This window comes from Elephas maximus, chromosome 1 (assembly GCF_024166365.1).
Source record: "Elephas maximus indicus isolate mEleMax1 chromosome 1, mEleMax1 primary haplotype, whole genome shotgun sequence".
In the NCBI taxonomy this organism is placed as follows: Eukaryota; Metazoa; Chordata; class Mammalia; order Proboscidea; family Elephantidae; genus Elephas; species Elephas maximus.
This window is the reverse complement of record NC_064819.1, coordinates 19,734,938-19,759,597: the sequence shown is the minus strand read 5'-3', so window position 1 is coordinate 19,759,597 and position 24,660 is coordinate 19,734,938. Positions and strand designations below refer to the sequence as shown.

At 47.9% G+C, this 24,660-nt stretch overlaps 1 protein-coding gene across 1 annotated transcript in view; it reads right to left on the bottom strand.

Annotated features, from left to right (window-relative positions):
• Positions 1-18,191: 18,191 nt before the first annotated feature.
• XXYLT1 (xyloside xylosyltransferase 1) overlaps positions 18,192-24,660 on the bottom strand; it is a 238,395-nt gene continuing 231,926 nt past the window's right edge. Inside the window, exon 4 of the mRNA XM_049879870.1 lies at positions 18,192-20,106. Within this exon, the coding sequence (XP_049735827.1) occupies positions 19,710-20,106 (397 nt within the window). The 3' untranslated portion in view covers positions 18,192-19,709. The remainder of the gene's footprint in view (positions 20,107-24,660) is intronic.

The window sequence follows — 24,660 nt, the reverse complement described above, 5'->3', positions numbered from 1 at the left end:
CTGGTGAATTCAAACTGTTACCTTTTCGGTTAGCAGCCGAACTAGGGTGAATCAACTTGACCACAACACATCCATATGGGACTCTCAAATGTCAGTAGCTGCAGGTGTTTTCTTGGCAATTAAGTTTCTCCAGAGAATAGGAGGCTGCTTCTCCAATTGCCTGCCCAAGGATAGAAGCCTGGTGGCTGAGTTCTGCAGCCGGACAGGGAAAGGGGCTGAGACAGGCCCCACTTTTCAGTGTGAGGACTTATACTTAGTCTGTTGATTTTAGTCAGGGTGTCACCACTACCCTCCTCACTTTGGAGCATTTTATCCAGGGGATAAACGCCCAGTCTCCTGCAGGATCAGGGAAGGGACATTCACTGGTGAAGACCTGGCTAGGGATTCTTCTTCTTATACAGGTTTTCAAAAACCCCTCCCTGCTTTCATCTCCCATCTCCCTGTCTTCACTCCCACCTTTCATACCTGGTGCCTCCCATACCTGTTCCAGACAAGGGTTCTGCAAGGTAAGCCAGCTTCCTACCTGTCTGTGCCATCTGCCCTTGCAGGCACTTAGGTTGGGGCATTCTTCCCTGCTAAATCACTTATCAGTCCTCTGTCTGCTTCCTATCTTCATATATTGTGGTTTTGGGTTACAGGCATATCCTGGTTTCATCAGATTTAGAGTTTTATTTTAGGTTTTTGTTGTCCTTTGTGTTTGGAGATAATTTGCAAGAGGAGAAAGGGAGGCGATATGTATTCACTTAACTATTTTGAAACCATAAATCTTGACTCCTAGCTATATATGCCATAACTGACCTCTCCCTTAAATTCCAACAGCCTATTGGTTGTCTAATAAACTAAAGAAACAAGCCCATTGCCGTTGAGTCAATTCCGACTCCTAGTGACCCTATAGGACAGAGTAGAACCACTGCACAGGGTTTCCAAGGCTGTAATCTTTACAGAAGCAGACTGCCACATCTTTCCCCCATGGAGCAGATGATGGGTTCAAAGTGCTGACTTTTGGTTAGCAGCCGAGTGCTTAACCACTGTGTCACCAGGGCTCCACAGTTGTCCAGTAAATATCTCAAATTTCTCAGCAAAAGAACACTAGATTTCTTCCCATTTTCCAAAATTTACTTCTCCCCAACTCTTCTCTTTCAATAAACGCATCTATCAAATTACTCAAGCTAAGCCCAAAACAAGAAATCCTTGGTCCCCTGCTTCACTTCAAACCTGACGACAGCCCTGTTTGCCAGCAACGTCTGGTTGCTCTACCTTCAAAATATGTCCTGCTTTTCCACTTCTCTCTCTCCACCTCAATCAGTCACCAGCCCAGCCACTCTCACTTTCAGCCTGAACCACTTTATCACCTCCTAACTGGTCTCTTGCCCACCGACAATCTACTCACTACATGATGACCAGATTATGTCACCTCCCTGCTTTAAATTCCCCAGTATCTTCCTTTCACACTTAGGATACAACCCCAGCTCCTTCTCCTCGCTGATGATGCCCTCCATGATCTGACACCTCCCTGCCTCTGCCCTTGTCTCCTGCCCTTTGCCTGCCTCTCTATGCCTTGGCCACACTGGCCTTCTGAAATTTCCCCCAACAGTCCAGCTTTTTATTTCCTTGGTGCTTTTGCTGTTGTTGTTCCCCCTACCTCTCTGCTTGGAATCTTTTCCCCCCAAACTTCACATGGCTGCTTTCTTCTTGCTTTTAAATTCTTGATTCAGATATCACCTTCTTAGAAAGGACTTCCCTGACCGATGATTCCAAAGTAGTTCCCTACCCCATTTTACTTGGATCCACAATCAACACCCATGGAAGTAGCAGTCGAGAAATCAAGAGATGTATTGCATTGGGAAAATCTGCTGGAAAAAATCTCTTTAAAGTGTTAAAAAGCAAAGATGTCACTTTAAGGATTAAGGTGCACCTGACCCAAGCCATGGTATTTTCAATTGCCTCTTAGCATGTGTATGAAAGCTGAGCAATGAATAAGGAAGACCGAAGAAGAATTGATGCCTTTGAATTATGGTGTTGGCAAAGAATACTGAATATACCATGGACTGTCAGAAGAACGAACAAGTCTGTCTTGGAAGAAGTACAGCCAGAGTGCTCCTTGGAAGCAAGGACAGCGAGACTTCGTCTCCATACTTTGGACATGTTATCAGAAGGGACCAGTCCCTGGAAAAGGACATCAAGCTTGGTAAAGAAGAGGGTCAGCAAAAAATAGGAAGACCCTCAACAAGAGGGATTGATACAGTGGCTGCAACAATGGGCTTAAACATAACAATGATTGTGAGAATGGCGAAGGACCGGGCAGAGTTTTGTTCTGTAATATGCAGGGTCACTATGAGTCGGAACCGACTCGACAGCACCTAACAACACCCCAGTGAAATCACTTCCATCAAGTCAACCCCAATTCATGGCGCCCTCATGTGTATCAGAGTAGAATTGTGTTCTACAGGTTTTCAACGGCTGATTTTTCAGTAGATCACGAGGCCTTTCTTCCAAGGAGCCTCTGGGTGGACTCAAACCTTTCAGTTAGCAGCCGAGCTCATTACCCTTTAGCAGCACCCAGGGACTTCCCATCCTAGTTACTGTTTGTCAAATCACTCTTTATGCCACTCATCATTATCTAAAATGTTCTTGTAGCGAGATCAATGGAAACAGAACAACCAGAACAGAAATAATGAGAATGCTGACACATCGTAAAAACTGTAACCAATGGCATGCAACAATTTGTATAAAAATTGTTAAATGGGAACCTAATTTGCTGTGTAAATTTTCATCTAAAACACAATAAAATATTTTAAAAAACAAAATAAAATGATCATGCAACTTGTTTGTTTACTTCTTCATTTACTTCCCATTAGAAGGTGACCCCCATGAGGGCAGGGACCATGCCTGTCTTGATCACTGCTGATTCTCTAGTGCCTAGAGCAGTGTTTGATACATAGTAAGATCCCAGTAAGAATCTGAAAGACAGAATAGCTGGGAACCAAAAATCCATTGCTGTGGTACCAGTACTACCATGTGCAAACTAGACAAGCTTGTGTAAATAGCTTCAATTCTCTCAGCCTCAGTTTACCCTTTGTTTACAATGGGTATAATAGCCCTTTTCCTTTTTACCTGAAGGGGGCTGCTGGGAGGCTTAAATAAGGTTGTGAGTGTGAAGACCCTTCATAAGTGTTTGCAAGGAAGTGTGACACCCTGTAAACATATACACCAAATCAAACCCATTGCCACCGAGTCTATTCTGACTCATAGCAACCCTACAGGATAGAGTAGAACTGTCCCATAGGGTTTCCAAGGAGCACCTGGTGGATTCCAACTGCTGACCTTTTGGTTAGCAGCCATAGATAGCTCTTGAGCACTGCACCACCAGGGCTCTGTAAACACATACAGACCAGGGGAATTTCTCCCATCTTCTCTACTTTCCCACCACCCCCGCTTACCCTGAGAGGAACTGGAAGTGAAAGGAGGATCATGAAGGAGTGAGGGCAACTGGGCTTAGAAACCTTGTTTCAGAGTAAAAGGCCCCACTGATATTTGTATGGTAAAAAGGAGGTGCCTGGTACCTCCGAAGCAGTTAATCACCTCAAAACTGAGGCCTACAGGGCTCCTGCATTGGCTCTGGCTGAGCACAAGGTTGCCCAGGCTCTACAAGATGAGCCCAGAGAAGGCTATGTCAACATGGCGCCAAGCACGGCCAAGGACTTCACTCTTTACACTCCCTCGATTTACAGCCCAGAGCTTCTATGGTGTTTATTGATGTATCGATGGCATCATTGTTTTTTTGGTTTTTATTTTTAAGGGAAAGGAATCACAGCACATGCTGGCACTGGTAAATGATGTCGCTGGTCAGGTTGGGTCAGGATGGTTCCTTCTCCATTTTGCTAAGGTCATAAATCTTATTCCCTTTTTAAAATGTCAGCTGTAATGAAAAACAGGATATTGTGTTTCGCTTTCTGAGGCTCTTTTTATTAATCCCCCTCCTTTCTCAGGGAGTGTGTGGTTCCATCTGGGAACTGACCAGCACACAGATCAAACCACCTGGGCGGACCCTGAAACAATGGGTGTCTCCACCAAGCCATTTTGTGCCACCTTTCAGGGAAAGTCCAACATGATGCCCCTTTCCGAAGCCACCTCCCTGCCTCCGTGTCTCCAGTCACCACTGGGATCAGTGTGGCTGTGGTGACCATCTTCTTCAGTGCTTTCTTCCAGAGAACTAAGATTACAAAGTGAAAAAGGGGAGAAGGGAGAATGATGAGAACATGCAGAGAACTTTCATAAGATTCAGTCCTACATTATTTTGAGAGGACTCCCACCTCGCAGAAATAGGTAGAACTTTTAGATTGGGGACCTGAAAATGCTCTGGAGTAGAAAATAAATGTTTCCCAATGGGGTCAGCTGTGGGGAAGGGCAGGAAAATGGACTTGGAAATCCAGAATCTCAGGGTGAACACACCTGAGACAGCATGATGACAGCATCCAAACTCCTATCTGTTGCCTGACTTTCATATTGTTGACCTGTCACAAGAGGTTGTGCAGCCTCTGCTGGCATGCCCCAGTGATGTGGAGCTCAGCACCTCCTCCCTAGGCATCTCTAGCCACCTTTGGACAGTTCTGAGTGATCGGAAATTCTGTCTCCTGGGGTAGGGCATCAGGAACCCTCCTTTCCCTCTCTATCAGTTACTTCGGAACCATCCAACTGGGTCCCGCTGAGCAGGGAAAATAGAACGTTTGAGAACATCCTTCGAGCAGACACTGGGATTTTTACGGGGAAAACCATTGCCACAGGGATTGCCAACTCCCAGGAGTGTATTAAGCTAGATGAGAGGCCAAATGTGAACACATTCATTATATGGAGACAGCAAGGGAGACTTCTTGACATGGGTGTTTACTTCTGGACCTCCACCCATCTTTCTCCAAATCTGCCCTAAAGATAAAAACCAAAAACAAAAAAAAACAGTCGTCATCAAGTTGACTCTGACTCATGGCAACCGCATGTGTACAGAGTGGGGTGCTGCTTCCCATTTCCCTGGGTGCTGCGAAGAGGCCAGAGCTTGCGAAGAAGAGCGACAGCAGTTCTCAGCTGGCGTTCACATCCATACCACCTAACCAAGGGCAGTACTTGTGAATTTGGGGCCCATTAGTCCCACTCTCCACCACTCAAGAAAATAAATTTAGCAGGCACCTAAGGGAGAGAGAGATAGATTCTTACCAAAAGGGTCCTGAACTTCTGATTCCCTCTGTAGGCCATGTGCATGCCAGGGATGGATCCTACTAGTTAGAGGTTGCAGAAACCATAGGATTCTCAAGGTTGCGACCGTTCAGAAGTAAATCAACAGGGCTTTCTTCCAAGGTACTTCTGGATGGGCTCAAACCACCAACCTTCTGGTTAGCAGTCGAGTACTTAACTGTTTGTGCCATATGCCCTCCCAATCACATAGGGCTCTCCCATCCTCTTCTCCCTTGGTTCTCAGAGGGATTCTGTGAGATGGGCAACTCTGGAACTGTCCCCACTCCTCTCTCTTGCTCTCCAAATCCACTGGTGCCATTTTTCTTCTCTACTGATGGTATGGGCACGGTTCTTACTTATTCATGCAAAGAACAAGGGTTCAACGAGTGCCCACAATCTGCCAGGCACTGTGTCAGGGGCTGAGAGCACAAAAATCCCAGAGTTCCTGCCCTCAAGGCATACAGAGACTAGAGGCAGAGTCAGAGGACTGAAGAGAAGTAAGATTACAGTGGTATCTGTACAACCATAGGTGTAACCCACCCAAATCCCTGGGTCCCCTGTGGCCCAGTCTCAGCTCATTGTGGTATTCAAAGACATTTAGTCCAGCAGTCAAAATTAAATATAAGCGTAAGATCAAGCTGTATTTGTGTTTCTCGAAAAGGAGTAAAGGGGATCACATTCATAAGCTCCTGCCCCAACTGTCTCCATCTCTAATCCTTTTCTCAAAACTTCTCTCACGCCTTTGCTTGTGCTCTGTAGCCTCTCTGCTCTCGATCCCTCTCTCTCAGCTCTGCCTAAAATAGGCCCTGACACTCTGCCCAAATCGCATCTTCTCTTTCCTTTTCTCCTATGCTCCAAGCACCACAGCCTCCTGCCAAGAGGGCCCCTGGACTCCTGCTTCTCTCTGCTGTGCCCACGCCAGGGGCTATAGGATCCTGCTAGTTAGAGGTTCATTCTGAAAGCTCCAGGCCCCTACTCTCCTGAGCTCTCCTCAGGATATATAGGTCATTGCTCGGTATGACTGATCGCTCTGACAAGAAATCCTTGACAAACAAAATTCTTCATTAGGTTACAGAGGAATACACAAGGTACGGTGACAGAGGAGAGATATTTAGCCCCAATCGGAGGTTCAGTGAAGGCTTCCCTCTCCCTGAGCTGAGTTGTCATGGAGGAGCAGGCATTGGCAAAGGAGAAAGGGAGTGTGGAGCAGAAATTGTGCTCCAGACAGAGCTGAGCAGAGCAGCTTGTGTGAAGGCCAGAGGCATGAGACTGGGCCCCTTTTCTCCTTAACCCTTACAGGCCATTGAGTAGAAAAACTGTCAAAGCCAGCTTATCCTGTGAAGGCTTGGGCAGCCCAGACCTGAGTCAGGCGAGTGCTTTCTGCACTTCAACGATTCTGCCTTTCTTGTCTTTTGGTACCAAGTGACTCCAATCAAAGGCTTCAAACTCCCCTGGCAGGTGTAAAGGCTGCAGCTCATGGCCCAGAAGCTCCAGCCTGAGAAGATCAAGGGCATCCCAGCCCTCATCTTGTCTCAACCAGACTAAGCCCAGGAGGTCCCCCCTTTCCCGTGTCAGAGTCCCCAGAACGTGGGGATGCCAACTTTGCCTTGACATTTTTAATTTCTACCCAGGCCTTGAATTTTAGGATCTTGTCCAACTCCTATCTGTTACAATGGAGGACACTGGGGTCCAGTGGTGGAAGTCACTTGCTCTGGACCCACACAGCAAGTCAGTGGCAGGGCAAGGAGGAGGTTCTAAGTGGCCTGGGTCCCACCCAGCCCTAAATATAGGACAGTAGCTAGCTCATAGTTATCCATGGAGCACGGGGAATTTCTTCATTCCCAGTAAATCATCACTCCCTGTGTTTATCTGAGTAATGGCCATCATTAGTTGAGAAGCTAGTATGTGCCAGCTGGTTTAGTCCTCACAACACCCGGCAGATGGGTATAATCAGGAAGCTCAGAGAGGTCACGTATGTTGTCAAGTCCTCACAGCCACGTTCCTTATTACCAGGGGCATGTGTCTCAAACCCAGGATCCAAGGCCCCTCTAGGTATAGCCACGGCCCCTCTCAGAACACTACCCAGAGTGGTGAGATCACCTCACTGGTCAGGAAGTTCTGTTGGGGTGGGGACTAACCACTTCCTTCACCAGCGTAACCCCATCCTCCCACCCATGGCAGGGGCTGTTAAATACCTACGATACTCACAAATGAACAAAGTGTTAGAGCTGGGGCTGAACTTGGGTCCCCCTCCTCCAAAGCCCATGTTTTTCCATGAAACCGTTTTGTCTTTCCCCCCCAAATTAAGACACTTCACTAGGCTTGACTACTGCTTTCTACAGTAAGCAGTAGTCAAGCCTAGTGAAGTGTCTTAATTTGGGTTCTCTAGAAAAGCAAAACCAGTGAGACATTGTCTTAGGCTGGGTTCTCTAGAGAAGCAAAACTAGTGAAGCATCTGTATATATATAGAGAGAGAGAGATTTATATCAAGGAAATAGCTCACACAGTTGTAGAGGCTGTAAAGTCCCAAGTCTGTGGGTCAGGCTGGAAGCTTCTCCTGATTCCCATAGCTGCAGGGGCTGATGAACACAAGATCAGCAGGTCAGACAACAAGCCTCTTACTCACAGGCTGCAGAGACTGATGAATCCCCAGATTGGCAGGTAAGATGCTAGCTCAAGTCCCCAAACCAGAGGTCAGATGAACAGAAGCCAGCTGCGGGATCCAGTGCGAGCAAAAGCCCACAAGCCTTGCCAAAAAATCCACCTATGTTGGATGCAGGTCACACCCCTAAGGAAACTCCCTTTCAACTGATTGGCTCCTCACAGCAGATCCCATCATGGAGGTGACCATATTATATCAGAACTCATTGTGGAAGTGATTACATCATTATATGACTGCCAAACCACTGAGAATCATGGCCCAGTCAAGCTGACATACAACCTTAATGATCACACACATATAAATACACATAATAATATATATATATATCATTTTGTCTCACTGGTTTTAGGAGCCCTGACATTGCAGTGGTTAAGCACTCAGCTACTAACCAAAAGGTCTGCAATTTGAACCTACCAGCTGCTCCTCAGGAGAAAGATGTGGCAGTCTGCTTCTATAACGATTACTGCCTTAGGAACCCTATGGGGTGGCTCTACTCTGTCCTATAGGATTGCTGTGAGTCGGAACTGACTTGATGGCAACAGTATATATATATATATATAACGATTGTGAGAATGACACAGGACCAGGCAGTGTTTTGTTCTGTTATACACAGGATTGCTATGAGTTGGAACTGACTCGATGGGACCTAACAACAACAACATATATACATGGGTAGAGAGAGAGAGATTTACTTCAAGGGATTGGTTAATGAAATTGTGTGGCTGGCAGGTCCAAAATCCATAAGTCAGGCAGCAGGCCAGTGGCTTGTATAGGCTTACGTCCCAAGAGTCATAGGCCAGGCAACAAGAAGCGTACGGGGTCAAAAGAGAGAGAGAGAGAGAGAGCTCTGCCAGAATATTCCATTTATATTCTGGAGGCAGACCACATCCCCAAGGAAACTCCCCTTTCAACTAATTGGTTGACCATGTCAGATGACATCAAGGAAAGTGATCACATTACATTTACATTACATTACAGAACAAACAGTCCAGTATCCGGCCAAGCCATGGAGAATCATAGCCTAGCAAGTTGACATATAAAGTTAACCATCGCATGGAGCTCACAACTTTGACATCAGTCCAGGCAAGGGCAGATGTCTCCTTCGGCTTGGTGGGGCTCTTAACTTTTGAGGAATAACCCACCTGTCTGCCCGAAGAGCTGCTGCCAAGGTGGCCGAGTGGTGCCCCATTGCCTGTCAGGGTAGCCTGGGCCATTTAGCATCTTGGAAACCATAGAGGCAGGTGGCTTGCCCTGCTCCTGCAGGGGTCCAGCTCCAGAGGGAAGCTGCGGAGCCTTGTTCCCTGCAAACAGCAGATGACCTTCCACAGTGTTGTGTTGGGACTGGCCTGGCACCATGTGGCATGCTGAGCTGTAACAGCTGGGGTAGTGTCACCATGGAGGGGTAGCAGACCTGCTCAGGGGGCCAGCAGCTCCGCTCCCCCCTCAAGGAAATGTGCTTAGAATCTTTGGAGAGAGCATAGCTGAAGCAAGAAATGAACAGAGCTGAAGGACTTTGGGGAAATCAGGCTTTAAAGAAAAAACACAGTGATTCCAAGGAAAGCCCCGGAAGAAGACACAGGAAAAGGCTGTGGGCTCCTGTAGCAGACACTGTGGTCAGAATTCCCTTCAGGACAGGGGCCTCATTATCCCACCTGGCAGGAATTTGGCCACTGTGGCTCAGAACTGAGTCCCTCCTCAGGAGTTGCCCTGGCTGAAAGAAGCTGCCTCACCCAAGGTTATGGCCTCTCCCCAGGGGCACCCTGTGCCCAGTGACTGGACAGATAAGGGTTAAAAGCCCTGTTCCCGTGCTTCAACTCAGGACTTCTCTGCAGGACCATCCACCCCTGCTCAGGAGCTCTGTGCAGGGCTGGCTGAGGCTACATTTCGATCCACCTCATTCAAGTTCTCCCTGCCCAGACCTGCTCCCCGCCCGCTCCCACAAGTATCGATCCCTAGAACATTTCCCAGGAAACCTACTGCTCATAAATCTCCATCCCAAAGTCTGCTTCCCAGGAACAGCAGAAACCCAGCAGAGAGAGACGGGAGTCGGCTGGGATTGTAGCACCCACTGGTCGGAGAGCTGGGGAGAGACCCGCAGGGAGCCCCTGCTGGGGAGTTTCAAAGCCTGTGGGATTCTGGAGAAGGAGGCTAGGCCCGGGAAGGGCAGAGGGAGGGAGAAAACCCAGAAAACCAAACCCACTGCCTTCGAGTCGATTCCAACTCATAGCAACCCTAAAGGACAGAGTAGAACTGCCCCATAGAGTTTCCAGGGAGGGCCTGGCGGATTCGAACTGCCGACCTTTTGGTTAGCAGCTGTAGCACTTAACTACTACATCACCAGGGTTTCCGGAGGGAGGGAGAGGCACGGAAAATGGGAGGGCTGGAGGGGAGGAGTTGTCATCGCTTCCTGGATTAGAGATAAGGTTCATTTTCCTGAAAGGTGGGACAGGAAGAGATGGACTCAAGTTGGCAAAGCTGCCTGCCTGTGACCATGACAAGTACTTACATTTTTTCAAAGCGTGTGTTCACTTAGCCTTAGATCATGGACATTCCTGCTACTTTCTGGCTGAGGCTATTGCTTGAACGTTAGATTGCCTACATCCCTGACAGGTCGCCTTTCGAGCTCAGAAAAACTGTAAATGCCAAGCTGAAACTGAGCCCACGTGTTCTTTATTCTGGTGCTTTGGAAAGTGCCCGTGTCTGCTGGATGTCATCAAGCCTCTTGGCCTTTGTCTGAGGGGTAGGAGAAGAGGCTGTCTGGAAAGAGGCCAGGGGCATCCTAGTAGACACAGGGCCAGGTTCTATCCATGAGGTGGCCAAGTGAGGGGGTGAATAGCCCGGACAAGCTCCTGGGCTAGACTTTTTGCAGTGGTCTGGGAGGGGCCTTGGGCACCCACCCCAATGTCCCATGTGGCACTGGGGACGGGCTGGAGTGTGAGGGAGCGAGGGTGTGTGGGTCCTGGGAGGGTGGCAAGGCTAGGAGCCAGCTGAAGTCTCCCCATTTTACAGAAGTGTGCCCCACTTCCAAGGTCATGCAATGAGGCCAGGAGCAGACCCAGGTCTCCGCCTTCCCAATCTGGTCTCCCTCCACTCAAAGAGTGGCAACTCTAAGGCTTTGGAGGACACCAGTGTGGTCACGGACCCACGCGTATGTAGGTCCACACGAGACACGTGAACATGAGCAACGTCAGGTGGGGAAACTGAAGACTCCACCGCGACAGTGGGGCAGGACAGCCACACTGGAGAGCTGTTGGCTGCACTTAGTCAAAACATTTTAATGAATTATTAATTTAACTTTAAACTATTTAAATTTGATTTTTTAAAAATTACCTTAGATCTAACAGTTTTATCCCTGGTTAGACAATCCGAAGAAATTCTCACACGGGTCCCTGAGGGATGGTACAAGGATACCCAATGGGGGTCATTTTGGGGCTAGGAGGGTGCTGGAGACCTCGGGTGTCTCACTGGGTATGGGCAGTTGGAATGGGGTAGACGCACACCTTAAATACCACACAGCAGTCAGGCATGGATGGATCTTCAAACACAGAGGTAGATGAAACAGGAAGAGCAGGTGACTGTGACAGAACTCACCTAAATTAAAACACATATACATACAATAATACCATTCTGCAAGAACACAAAAAGATACACAGTAAGGATGTTAGAAAGGAGCCCTGGTGGCACAAGGGTTAAGCACTCCTCTGCTTACTGAAGGGTTGGTGGTTGGAACCCATCAATGGCTCCACGGGAGGAGGACCTGGCAATCTGCTCCAGTAAAGATGACAGCCTAGAAAACCCTATGGGGGCAGTTCTGCTCTGTCACATGGGGTCATTATGAGTTGGAATTGACTCAATGGCACCCACAACAGCAACGAGAAGCTCATGAGAATGACTGCCTGTTGGCGGATGGCAGGGGGGTGGGAGTGGGATACGGTGATAAGTAAACCAAGCCAAACCCACCACCATCAAGTCAATTCCAATTTACGGTGACCCTATTGGACAGAGTGGAACTGCCCCCTAAGGTTTCCAAGGCTGTAAACCTTTACGGAAGTACACTGCCACATTTTTCTCCTGTGGAGTGGCTGGTGAATTCAAACCGCCCACCTTTCAGTTAGCAGCTGAGTGCTTAACCATCGCACCACCAAAGCTCCTCCCATATGGTGATAAATATGTGAAACAAGGCAGAGCATTACAGGGAGCAATGATGGGAATAGGTCATGAATTGAGGAGGAGAACTGACTCAACCCTCTGTATCCGAAGTTGAGAAAAAATGGTGAGAATGAAATGGAAGGAAGAGGTGGGACGGAAGCCTTAGGGTCTCCTGGCTTCACCTACATCCCTAATTGAACAATAGACCAGCCCAAGTGCCCAGGCAGCACCCCCTCCCAGCTCTGCCCCCTCCCCCAACACACACCTGAGATACTTTCACAACACCTGTTGTGTGTCAGGGCTGAGCTGGCACTGGGGGAGGTACAGAGATGACACTCACAAAGTCCTGGCGCTCAGGAGCCCACAAGCCAGCTCAGAAGGCAAGACCAATGTGCACCTGCCATGTTTCCAAGGGAGAAAGTCTCAGCTACTGTGGGGGAGGCTGGTGGTTGGGGACAAGGGCAGCCCTCACAGAAGAGCTGGGAAGGGCAGGTCAAGCAGGAGAACAAACTGTCCACAGACAAGTAGCTTTAACGAGGGTGGGCAGGCAGGAAGGAGCCAGAGAACGCCTAACTGGGAGTTCAGCTCTGCTGAGCAAGGCCAGTGGATGCTGGGTGAGGCCCTCCCCACACCTCATTAATGCTGGAGAGGCAAGTTGGGAGAAGATTGTGAGGGTCTTGACACCAAACTAAGGGGTTTGGACTCCATCCTGATGACGGCAGGGAGTCATCAAATGGCTTTCAGCAGGGGAGGTGAGAGGGGAGACCAGAGGCTGGGGAGGTGATAGGAGAGACCACAGGTGGGAGATGTGAGGGGGAGACCAGAGGCAGGGGAGGTGAGAGGGGAGACCAGAGGCTGGGGAGGTGAGATGGGAGAAGCAGAGGCTGCGGGGGGGTGAGAGGGGAAACCAGAGGTGGGGGACCACCACAGTTCAGTAAGGCCTTCACAAAAATGGAGCACCTGCTTAATGGTCTGACTGAGACTAGAAGGACCCCGGTAGTCATGGCCCCCAGACCTTCTGTTGGCCCAGGACAGGAACCATTTGCGAAGCCAACTCTTCAGACATGGACTGGACTGGACAATGGGTTGGAGAGGGATGCTGATGAGGAGTGAGCTTCTTGGATCAGGTGGACACTTGAGACTATGTTGGCATCTCCTGCCTGGAGGGGAGATGAGAGGGTGGAGGGAGTTAGAAGCTGGTGAAATGGACACAAGAGGGGAGAGTGGAGGGAGAGAGCAGGCTGTCTCATTAGTAACTGGGAGTTGTAGAAAGGTGTGTATGGGTTTTTGTGTGACTGACTTGATTTGTAAACTTTCACTTAAAGCACAATAAAAATTACCAAAAAAAAAAAATGGAGGGCCTGACCAGAGAGAAGGGGGTGGGCAGGTGCGAAGGGGTCTCAGGGAGACAGCACCCACAGGCCCTAGTAATGGAGTGTGTGCTGGGACGGGGGCCTGGAGATGAACCTGGGCTTTACGCTACACGTCTGGGTGCTGCCCAGAGCACAGGAGGAAGGAAGAAGGGTTGAGTTGGAACAGCTTTCTTTATCCACAGACATGCCCAGGTCCCTACTGTGGGCAAAGCCATGTCGGGAAGAATTTGGGGCCACTGGAGTCCCTGGATGGTGCAAGTAGTGAAGGCAGTCAACTGCTAACCAAGAAGTAGGAGGTTCGAGTCCACCCAGAGGCACCTCAGAAGAAAGACCCGGCAATCTGTTTCCAAAAAATCCACCACTGGAAACCCTGTGGAGCACAGTTCTCACCCTGACACATGGGTTGCCATGAGTCAGAATCAACTAAGTGGTAACTGGTTGGTTGGTTATTATTTGGCTCTGCACTGGGTCTGGGAGCACTCCCTGATCCCCACAACAGTAGGAGAGGCGCTCCAAGGCACCCAGGAAGTCTGAGGCAACAGCAGCTCTGTGCTCAAGTGGTCCTGCACAGGCTGCTTACCCTATCTCAGCAGCACAGGCCTGGGGGTCAGGGGCAGGGGACCCAGGTGAGGCCTGGACAAACCCCTACATAGTAGGGAAGGAGACACTGGAGAGAGGAGGGGCAGCTGGCCTTGGAGGTATGAACAGACCCCTCCAGCCCTGAGGCCACAGCAATCTATGGATTCAGGGAGGCTGCTGAGTATGTCTGCATGGGGCAGACACTTCTTATCACCCAGAAAGGGGGCACACACGGAGACACTCTGGGAGCTAAGTCAGTTAAAGAAGCTTTCACCCTAGAAGGCCTTTTGGTGGGCTATAAGCACCTCAGGCAGTGGCTGGGCAGTCTGCTCAATGTGCCCTGGCTGGGGACTGGCACCTCAGTACTTCCAAAGGTGAGACCTGTGAGGTGCGCGTGGGTCAGTCCACAAAGCAACTGTGCCCAGGGGGTGGGGGCAGGGTCCTTGGGAGCTGATCACATAGGTCAAAAGCTAAAACGAGATTTTGGCTGGCATAGTTATCAGTGGGTCATAACAGAGAGGCTGGGGCTTCTGGAAGGATTTTAAGGACTTCTCCATAGTTGATATGCACCTCTCACTCCGCCCTACAGATTGTGTGGGCAGGAAAGGAAGGATGAGAGGGGTGTACTAACAGTAAATTTTGAGTGAGTTTCAGTTCGAATGAGCATACATTCCAAGCTGAGGTCTTGAGGTTTTCCCATTTGATTTAGACTCCCTGCCACGTGTACACGGGAACCCAGGTGGATGCATAGAAACACCTGTTAACCCCAATCAGCAATCGAGTCCAGCCTTCTGCCCCTTTGTTTGTACAGATGAAGGAACTGAGGCTAAGAGAGGAAGGGGGTTTATCTAAGCGCTCCCAACAAGTTCCCTGTGGAGCTGGGGTCGTCCCTGACCTCAGGGACACACCCAGGCCTCTTTCCTTGACACCCCCTAACCCTCCCTGCACCCCCACTCTCACATCGCCCCACCCTCCAGCCCTGAACCAGCAGAGTGGCGTGGCTAAACAGCATATCTGACAGCCTATGGCAAAGCACCTGGATGTCCACCAGGCTTGCAGAGTTGCTAAAAAAAAAACCATAAAATGTGCTCCAAATTGCTGTAACTATTTTTAAAAAACATTTTAAGTAATAACTAATTCTCTCGCATTTGTGTATTATTTCACAGCCTGCCAGCCTCTTTTCCTCCTATAACCCTCCTGTGAGGGAGGTCTTATTACCTGTGTTTCTAAAAACCAGGAAAGAGGTGACTGACCTTGCCCAAGATAGCCCAGGTAGTGAGGGCAGGACACATTCAAAGCCGGGTCTCTGGCTCAGGGCGAGGCTCTCTCCATCACGGCAGCCTGCTTGCTTGGGGATTTCTGTTTGCCTTGCCCAGCTCCAGACCTCTGGGCCCCCCATAGGAAGATCAGCCAGGAAGTCTTAACATTAGCACAGGTTTGGCAGGTGCCCAGTCCCAGCTGCACTTGCTACGTTAACCTACAAACTCCATGTGTACTGGTTGGGTGCCCACCAACCAACACATCATTCTTTGCTTGACTGACTTTGCTACTGAAGGGGATCCTGTCGTTTGGTTTGACACACACACAAGAGTAAATCTTTTCAAAGAGCCTGCAAGCTTTCCTAAGCACATTATTGTTTGTAGGATGGACTTTGTGTACACACAAAAATGATGGTGTCTGAAAAATGAAAGCAGGTCTGGGGCTTCTATTATTAGGGTCACTTTTATGCAGAGAACTAGGGCATCGATAGGGAAAATTGAAGATCCAGTGCCTACTTAGCCTAGACTGTTTTCTCATAGGTGATGCCAACCATTTCAAAAGACCAACCAAGAGCTATAAAACAACCATGATAATGAACTAGTTGCTGTCAAGTCAGCTCCAACTCATGGCAGCCTATGTGTGTCAGAGTAGAGCTGTGTTCCATTGGGGTTTCAATGGCTGATTTCTTGGAAATAGATTGCCAGGCCTTTCTTCCAAGGCACCTCTTGGTAGACACGAACCTCCAACCTCTCAGTTAGCAGCAGAGTACATTAACCTTTTGTACCATCCAGGGACTCAGCTGTGATAATAACTGAGCAGGGGAGTTTAAAAGTTTTTTTTTTCTTTTTTTATCATTTACTCTTTATTCTAAAAGTAATTAATATTCATTGTGGAAAATACAGAAATACAGATGAAGATTAAAAAAAAAAAAACACCTTAATCCTAGTACACAGAAATGCTCTATTTTCAGACTTCTGTTCTAGCTTTCATAGGGCAAAATGAAACACGATACACTTAATTGATTATGTTTGCATTACACTGATTTTTAACAGAACCCCAATAAGGAACCGGTATACCCAAGATTTGTCAAGAACTGTTTGAGGAAAAGCACAGGATCACACAGTTGCCTTGCTGGTCTGGTTAGATTTCCTGTGGAGTATTATTTTGCCATTTACCATGGAGCTGGAAGGTCAAGGTCACTGGTGGTGGAAGAAGCGGAAGCTCCGGGGTGGGTGATCTCAAAAGTATACAAGGAGACTTTGTTTAGCACTTGGCCTTTTTTCCTGGCAATAACAAAATACACTTAAAGCTATAGAAACTCTTTATTATTGAAATTATTGCAGGAAAAAATATGTTTATTATTGTGAGCCTAAAATTTTCTAGCCTTTAACCCACTTTTTTCCCCATTAAAATAATTGTTTTTATAACTCAGTGTTTGAAACACATGGTTTCTCAGGAGTTCAACTATTGGAATATAGTAGAATAGGTTTGCTCCCTTGCTCTCTACACACACACACATACATGTATATGTATGTGTATACACACACAGATATATGTAATTAAAAAAAAATAAAATTAGGATCATACTATACATATAATTTCATATTTTAGATTCTTAATAACCTACCATAGCATTTCCCAAAGCATTAAATATTCTTAAAAATATGACTTTTAGGAGAATGAAGAACACCAAAGACACAAGGTAATTATGAGCCTAAGACGCAGAAAGGGCCACATAAATCAGAGACTACATCAGCCTGAGGCCAGAAGAATTAGATGGTGCCCAGCTACAACCGATGATTGATTGCCCTGACAGGAAACACAACAGAGAATCCTTGATGGAGCAGAACAGTGGAATGCAGACCTCAAATTCTCATAAAAAGACAAGACTTAATGGTCTGGCTGAGACTAGAAGGACCCCAGAGGTCGTGGTTCCCGGACCTTCTGTTAGTCCAAGACTGGAACCATTCCCAAAGCCAACTATTCTGACAGGGATTGGACTGGACTATTAGACAGAAAATGATACTGGTGAGGAGTATGTGGGCAGCTCCTGTCTGGAGGCAAGATGAGAAGCCCTGGGGTGCAGGGGGTGGGGGACAGGAGCTGGCTGAATGGGCACAGGGAATACAGAGTGGAGAGGAGGAGTATGCTATCTCATTGGGGGAGAGCAGCTGGGAGTACATAGCAAGGTGTGTTTAAGTTTTTGTATGAGAGACTGACTTGATTTGTAAACTTTCACTTAAAGCACAATAAAAAATGACTTTTAATGGCCACCTAAAGTATTCCATTATACAGATGTAACATACATTATTTATGCACTTCCCTGTTCAATACTTCAAGTTGCTTTCAACTTTTTTTCTGTTATAAAAATACCGTGGCGAACAGTGCAGTAGATGACTCAGTCTCTTATTATTTTCTAACAATAAATGCTAGAATTTGAGTTACCTTCATGATGTTTTTATGAGTGGTACTGGTAGTGTATATAAAGCCCCCAGTATAATGCTTGGCACATAGTTGGCATTCAATAATCGGTAGCTACAAATAGGGAATCAAATAATTAAGAGAACAGACTGGTTCTGTCATAGCAGAGACTTAAGAAAGAAACGGGCTCCACTTGGTAAGGGGATGATGTAACTGGATGGTTTTGGGCAAAAGGGATGAAAAAGGATGGAAGGATGGGGTCATTGTCCACAGGGCAAGATGGCCCTGCGGATACCTAGTATGCAACGATTCTCTACCTTCAGCCTACAACAACACTACCCTCCCCGATATCCTTCCAGACACTCGCCCTTATGGTCCTTAAAGACCTGCTGTGAGCACCTTAGCTTGATCACGTGACGACGAGGAAGCCTGACTGACATTGATTACAAGCTTGATTCAGAACCTTCATGCTGTGATCAGAGAACAAACATCATAAACAAACAACATAAGTCATTGTGTTCTCGAAGGTTATTTATTAGCTATTCTCATTCATGGTGAAAAGAAATTGAAAAGGTAAATGAAATTGAAATAAAATATAAGCAGTCCCCGGGTTACAAATGTCCAACTTACGTACAAATCACATACAACCCATAGTTACTAACCAATCCCTGTAAAGCCTGTTATGTTAAAAATTCGAGGTATGTACGATGGTTCATAATAACAAATGGGCGCTATTTTGAGACACACATCAAAACATTATTATTATTACCATATTATTATGTTAAAGATGTTTTGGTGTATCTGAAGTGTTTCTTCAATGATTTTTATGCATAGAAAGGTACACAATATGCTATATACTGAGACAGACATTTGGCTAACTGATGTTAGATACAAACTGTACATAACTGTTCCAACTTAAGTACAAATTCATCTTAAAGACAGATTTAGAAACAGAACTCATTCATAATCCGGGGACCGCCCGTAAAATAAACATACAATGACATTTCTCCCCCCCAAGGACCTCAGCTGGACTATACAAAATGGACCAAAAAGAAGAAAGCAAGAAATAACACTCTGATTTCTACTAAGATATAGAGTCTGACATGGTGAAAAAAAAAAAAGTAACAAGGCTGGTTTTTTAAACATGGAATAGAATGGTGATACACCGAGGAGCAACACCCTCTTCCAAGCCCCCATGGTGGCACTCATGGATTGCTTGGCTCCTCTTTGGGATGAGTCTTCCCAGGCCAGGGAATTCTATTACATGTCCTTGGGGTGGCAAGTTTGATTTCTGGGCACCGTCTGGTTACAAGAGCCGGCTTGGATGAATAAGGGGTAGTAGGGTTCTGAGGTACAGCTGGGGGATAAAAGAAATACTATGAATCCTAAAATAATTACAACAGTTCTTACGTGGGCCACAGGCTGGCCCTGAAGACCCTCCCAAGAGGTGGGGGTCTTTAAACCTACGTCAAGCAATATGAGGCTCCTGGGAATACGTACACAGCCTCCTACAGCATATGTGAAGGATGGCATTGCATTCACTTGGATGCTTAAGCTCTGGGCTGGTTGGTAAAATCCTGTCTTGCTCATTTAGAATTCACCAGGAGCTACAGCAGTACGGTTTATTCTTTCTTGCAAAATGATGAAAACCTGTCAATTTAAATTAGGTTTCTTTTTTGGTCCAAGAAAGGCTAGTTCTTTAAAGGGTTTTCATTCCTTGGGGACTGGAGGCAAGGGGTATCTTTCTCTTTCCTTCCTTCTCTTCAGATGCACTGTCTTCCAGCTATTAACTGTCCTTCATGATGCCCTGTGCCCTGGAGTAAAAAGGTCCCAAGGACCAGCAATCTGCAGACCACCCTCACTGGGTGGCCCCAGGACAGCAGCCCATGGGATGGGAGGTCTACAGCACCTGGGTCACAAAGGACGGCCCTGCAGTGCCTCTGTAGGAGTTCACCCACTGCCCTGGGGGCCTGTCCCAGAGGTGGCCCTTTCCTTCCTCCAGACCCAGAGGCCCTGAGGGAGTGGCAGGCAGGGATGCACTAGTCCTCAGGGATAGGCGTGTTGCAGTTCCCGTGGTAGATCTTGACGTGGCCCTCACACCGGAAGTAGGCCTCAAAGACATCACTGTAGCCATGGTCCCTCCACCAGGTGCAAAGCTGCCGGTTCCAGGTACAGTCCAGCACGTGGAAGAGCTCAGGGTGCTCCATGCCAATCATGGTGAAGAAGTCCTGGTCCCCGAGATGGCCTCGGAAGTGGTACTTGTCAGCGAGCTGCTGCACCCGCGCCGGCTCCAGCAGGCGGCTGTAGACTGGGGACTGGCGCATGGCCTCCAGGTTCAGCAGCATCACTCCGCTGTTGAAGCCAGGGAGCCCCTCAGGGGGAGGGCCCCCAACCCGTGTCTTGGGGTTCTCATGGCGGAACTGCCAGAATGTGTGCCTGGAAGGGGAGAGAGAACAGATTTAGCCTGGTTGTGGGGGTGAAGTAGTTTACCAAGCCCTTATTTCACTGGGTCTTCACAACCACCTGTAGGGAGATACCATTTTCTCCTCAGTTTTACAGCTACGAAAATTGGGACACTCTGAAATTCAGCATTTACATCACACCACTAGCCAGGTCTCCTAATTCCAAAATTCATGTCCTTTCCACACCATTCTGCTTTTCCAGAATGAGGACGACATCACCATCATCATCACCATCATCATAGCTAATGTATAGACAAGGCACTATACTAGATCAACTTATTCAATCCTCACAGCAACCATATGTGATGGGCACTCTATGAGATGATGACATCATTTCACAGATGAGGAAACAGATGCACAGAGAGGGTAAGTAAATTGCGCAAAGTCACACAACCAGTAAGTGGCAGAGGTAGGGATTAAATCCAGGCAATCTGGCTCCAGAGTCCATGTTCTTAAAACAGCAATTGTCATGGATTGAATTGTGTCCCCTCAAAATATGTGTCAACTTGGTTAGGCCAAGGTTCCCAGTATTGTGTGGTTGTTCTATATTTTGTGATTGTAATTTTATGTTAAAGAGGATTAAAGTGGGATTGTAACACCCTTAACCAGGTCACATCCCTGATCCAATGCAAAGGGAGTTTCCCTGGGGTGTGGCCTGCACCACCTTTTATCTCTCAAGAGATAAAAAAGGAAAGGGAAGGGAGCAGAGAGGGGGGATCTCATACCACCAAGAAAGCAGTGCTGGGAGCAGAGTGCATCCTTTGGACCCAGGGTTCTTGCGCGGAGAAGCTCCTAGTCCAGGGGAAGACTAATAACAAGGGCCTTCCCAGAGTCAACAGAGAAAGCCTTCGCCTGTAGCTGTCATCCTGAATTTGGACTTTTAGCCTAGTTTACTATGAAGAAATAAATTTCTCTTGTTCAAGCCATCCACTTGTGCTATTTCTGTTATAGAAGCACTAGATGACTAAGACAGTAACAATTTAGGTAGAACCTTCTACCACTTGCCTTAGTCTGTGGTCTTGAAAAGAGAGAGAGAGGTAGGGGAAACAATTCTGAACAGTGATGTGGCAAAGATATAGGAAAAGTTAAAAACAGGTTAAAATAAAATCATTTTCTGAGTTAGAATGAGCTCATTCACTAAGACCCCATATTTAATATTTCTAAAAGGTTGGACAGGGGTTGGAGGCTTGAAAGCACACACGCCTATGGGGTAGAGTCAGAAGCAGCTATAGAACAGCCAGATAGAATTATGGCTACGTTAGAGGGGATGCCAGCTTAACTTCAATTTCTGTCTAGGCAGATTTAGAAATCCAACCTAGGCTCACAGATGATGGGATGTTAGAGCCAGAAGAACCCTCCTAGATGCTCTATCTAAATGCTTCCGTTTGCAGAGGGATGACCGAGGTCCAGGAACCTCCCTGCAATGACATGGTTAGAGTGTTGGTCACTGTTGTCCAGCCTCTCTAATATCATGTTCTTGTGTGTGTTGCAAGGGGTGGGCAGCAAGAGGGGTCAAAGAAAGCCCCACACTCACAGAGAGGAAGGCACAGCAGAGGTGCCCCTGCCTTGGAGAAAGGAGGGCAGATGGGAGGGCCTTCTGTCTTTTGCAAGGGGCAGGGGTGGGCCAGGAGGGTGTTCCACATTAGACTGCATCTCAGCCATTTCTACCAGCTTTGCCTCTTCCCTAGAGGGTCCTTAGGGTGGGGAGTGCATCATGGCAAAACCAGCCCTGCTTCCCAGCCTGCAAATGCTACCCCTCTGGTCTCTTGAAGTTTCTGACTAAAAACAAGGAAACTAAGACACTCTCCTAGCTGATCTCAGGATAGGGTCTGTGTGGTGAAGTGTAAGGTGCAGTGGAAATAAAACCAGAGACCTGGCTCAGGATGAGCCACAGTGGATCCATATTTCAGTTCCAGCTCATTTCTCTGTGTCTGAGAATGGAGACCTCTTCCTTGTAATCTTGCAGATCACAAAGGGCACGCTAGCTGGATCCTCGCACGGGGAAAAGCACTCCCTTTGGGCATTCTTACAATGGAACACACAGGCTCATTGCTTGCACTTTTGCAATCACTGGGCTGTCAGTGGAACAGAGCTCTGGTGCCCTGCTTGATGATAACAGCTCTGGCAAAAATAAGCTTCTAGAGCAAAATGAGATGCTGTCATCCTTTCTAGCCACAATGCCTCCAGTGATGGGATCACAAGAGGACTGGAATGCAGTTTGGCAACTGTTTGTTCATTTTACTATATTTTGTCCAAATTGTTAATTTCAGGCCCAGGTTACAAACCAGCTAAAATTCTACCAAAACAGACTTGGGCCATGACATGTGGGAGAGGAAGGACCAACCAACTTCCTAGTTGGACCATCCAGCAACGGGGAAGCAAATGCCTCGTAATGCCAAGGGACTCGATTCACCCTTCAAGGAATGAAAGCAAAAGTTGCCAGGGAGGAGGAGAGACACAGAGGGAAAGAGAAAGCGAGAGGCACAGAGACAGAGCCTGGGGGATCCTCTCCAGCAGCAGACATGCTCTCATCTGGCCACCAATTTGTTAAAAATGAGCGACAGTAATTAACACAGATTGGAGCCCACGCTGGCCTTCCGGGACCTACTTTCTTTTTAAGTGTGCACATGCCACCTGGTACTCCAACCTGTCCACCTGCACTTTCCCCCACTTGTTTCCCATCTCCCTTTCCCAGGGGACCTAGAGGAGGGGAGCTGGAAGCAAGTACGGAAGGCGCGCTGGGTGAGGGCTCTGAGGTTCTGAGGGCTGGGCACCGTCAACTCTGCTTGCTCGGCACCTCACACAGGACCCGGTGCCCCAGGAAGATGAAGTGACTGACCATGAGCAATGGAAAGGGAGGTGCGGGTTACACCATGTATCCTCCAGTGTCTGGGGAACCAGGAGCAGGAAAACAAAAGGACACAAAGCTGCTGAGAGAATGCCTGCTGCCCAGCTCAGCACTTAACTAACGACTGCCAGATCTATTTTGGGGTGGAGTGAGGAGCAGGGGACCATAGAGAGGGTGCTCAGATGTTTTAAAAGCATTCAGAAGGGTTTCTACTCTTCAGCAAGCTGGGGCAATGAGCCCCAGCCCCAGGGTGCCATTACCAACACGGCAGAGAAGCTCCCCCAGGTCTTCAGTCAGAGGCAAGAGTGACCTGGCACCCAACACGCTGGGCTCAGGGAGGGAGGGAACAGAGACAGAGACTCAGAACATCCTTCCAGGCGGAGCTCATAACCCAGGTGGCTCTTTGGGAACACAATGCGCAGCAGTGCCAGCTTAATCAGGACGAAGAGGGATTTTACAAGAAACAGCCAGAAAGAACCAGGTCTGGGGCACATTTTGATTTGTAAGAAGCAAAGGAAGGACAGGAAATTGGAACTGCAGGCTACCCAGGGTGACTGCTGAGGCAGAAGCACAGGCTGAACCAATGATTTCCTAAGTACAAAATTATTTGCAGGGTGTCCTTGTTCAAAGCACTCCCAGTACCCTGAAAAGGACTGGAAAAACAGCACCTACTTAGGGGAATGGGGGGTTTCTTTGGTCTCCGTGTCAGCTGGTTCTGACGAAGCTATCACACTAGCCTTGGGGTAGAGGATGATATAAGGGATATTAAAGCAATTTTGCTAAAGTAAAGGGCTTTCATCACACCGTAAAGTGGGCTAACTGGATGGCACCAATTCCTCACACGCCACAACACTGCGTGCTTTGCAAAGCCTTCTCACGCTCTCTACCTCTGCTCCTTCTCCTGGGCAGCTCGGTGACATTAGTACCTCCATTTTAATAGGGAGGGGACAGAGGTCCACAGCTTGTCGGGGCTTCTGATCTCTAAGGTCCCTTTCACCCCGGCCACCTCACATCTCATGGGCTGATGATGTTCCAAACAGCAGCATTTGAATTTAATCCTTATTTCTGAACTTGGCTGGTACATCCCAAGGCCAGAGCCACTGGGGGCCAAGTGATGCAGCTGCTGCTGGCACTCACCGCTTTGGGGGTCAGAGCCGAGACCTACTCAGAGGCGGTCAGTGAGAGCCCCAGGCCCTCTCCTTCCCACACGGGCCGGGCTTGACCATACATATGCATAGGCCCCTGCAGTGGCAAGTGTTGAGGTTGCAGGAAACCTTTGTAAGAATCCAGGTATCTGGTTCTGAGTCCTGGGGCTTCCAGAAGTTTCTCTGATTAATGTCACATGTTTACAACAAGCACATTACCCTGTCTGATTGTCTGGATTTGGGCCTGGGCAGGATCTTGTTCCCATCCTCCAGGGTCATCTGTAGACCCACACCAGAGAGGACAGAAATGATCCCAACTGAGACACATGCCCCCATACAGATGGTCCATTGTAAACACTGAGTCCTTCCAGAAGTCAACAAGGCCTGCTGGGAAAATACAAATTAAGACTCTTCAAGCACATTCTTCCAGTTACTGATGATGAATTTTCTAATTTTTTTTTATATTGAGTATGTCCTAGAGCAGTGCATAAAACCTCAGCTGCTAACCAAAAGGTCAGCAGTTTGTATCCACCAG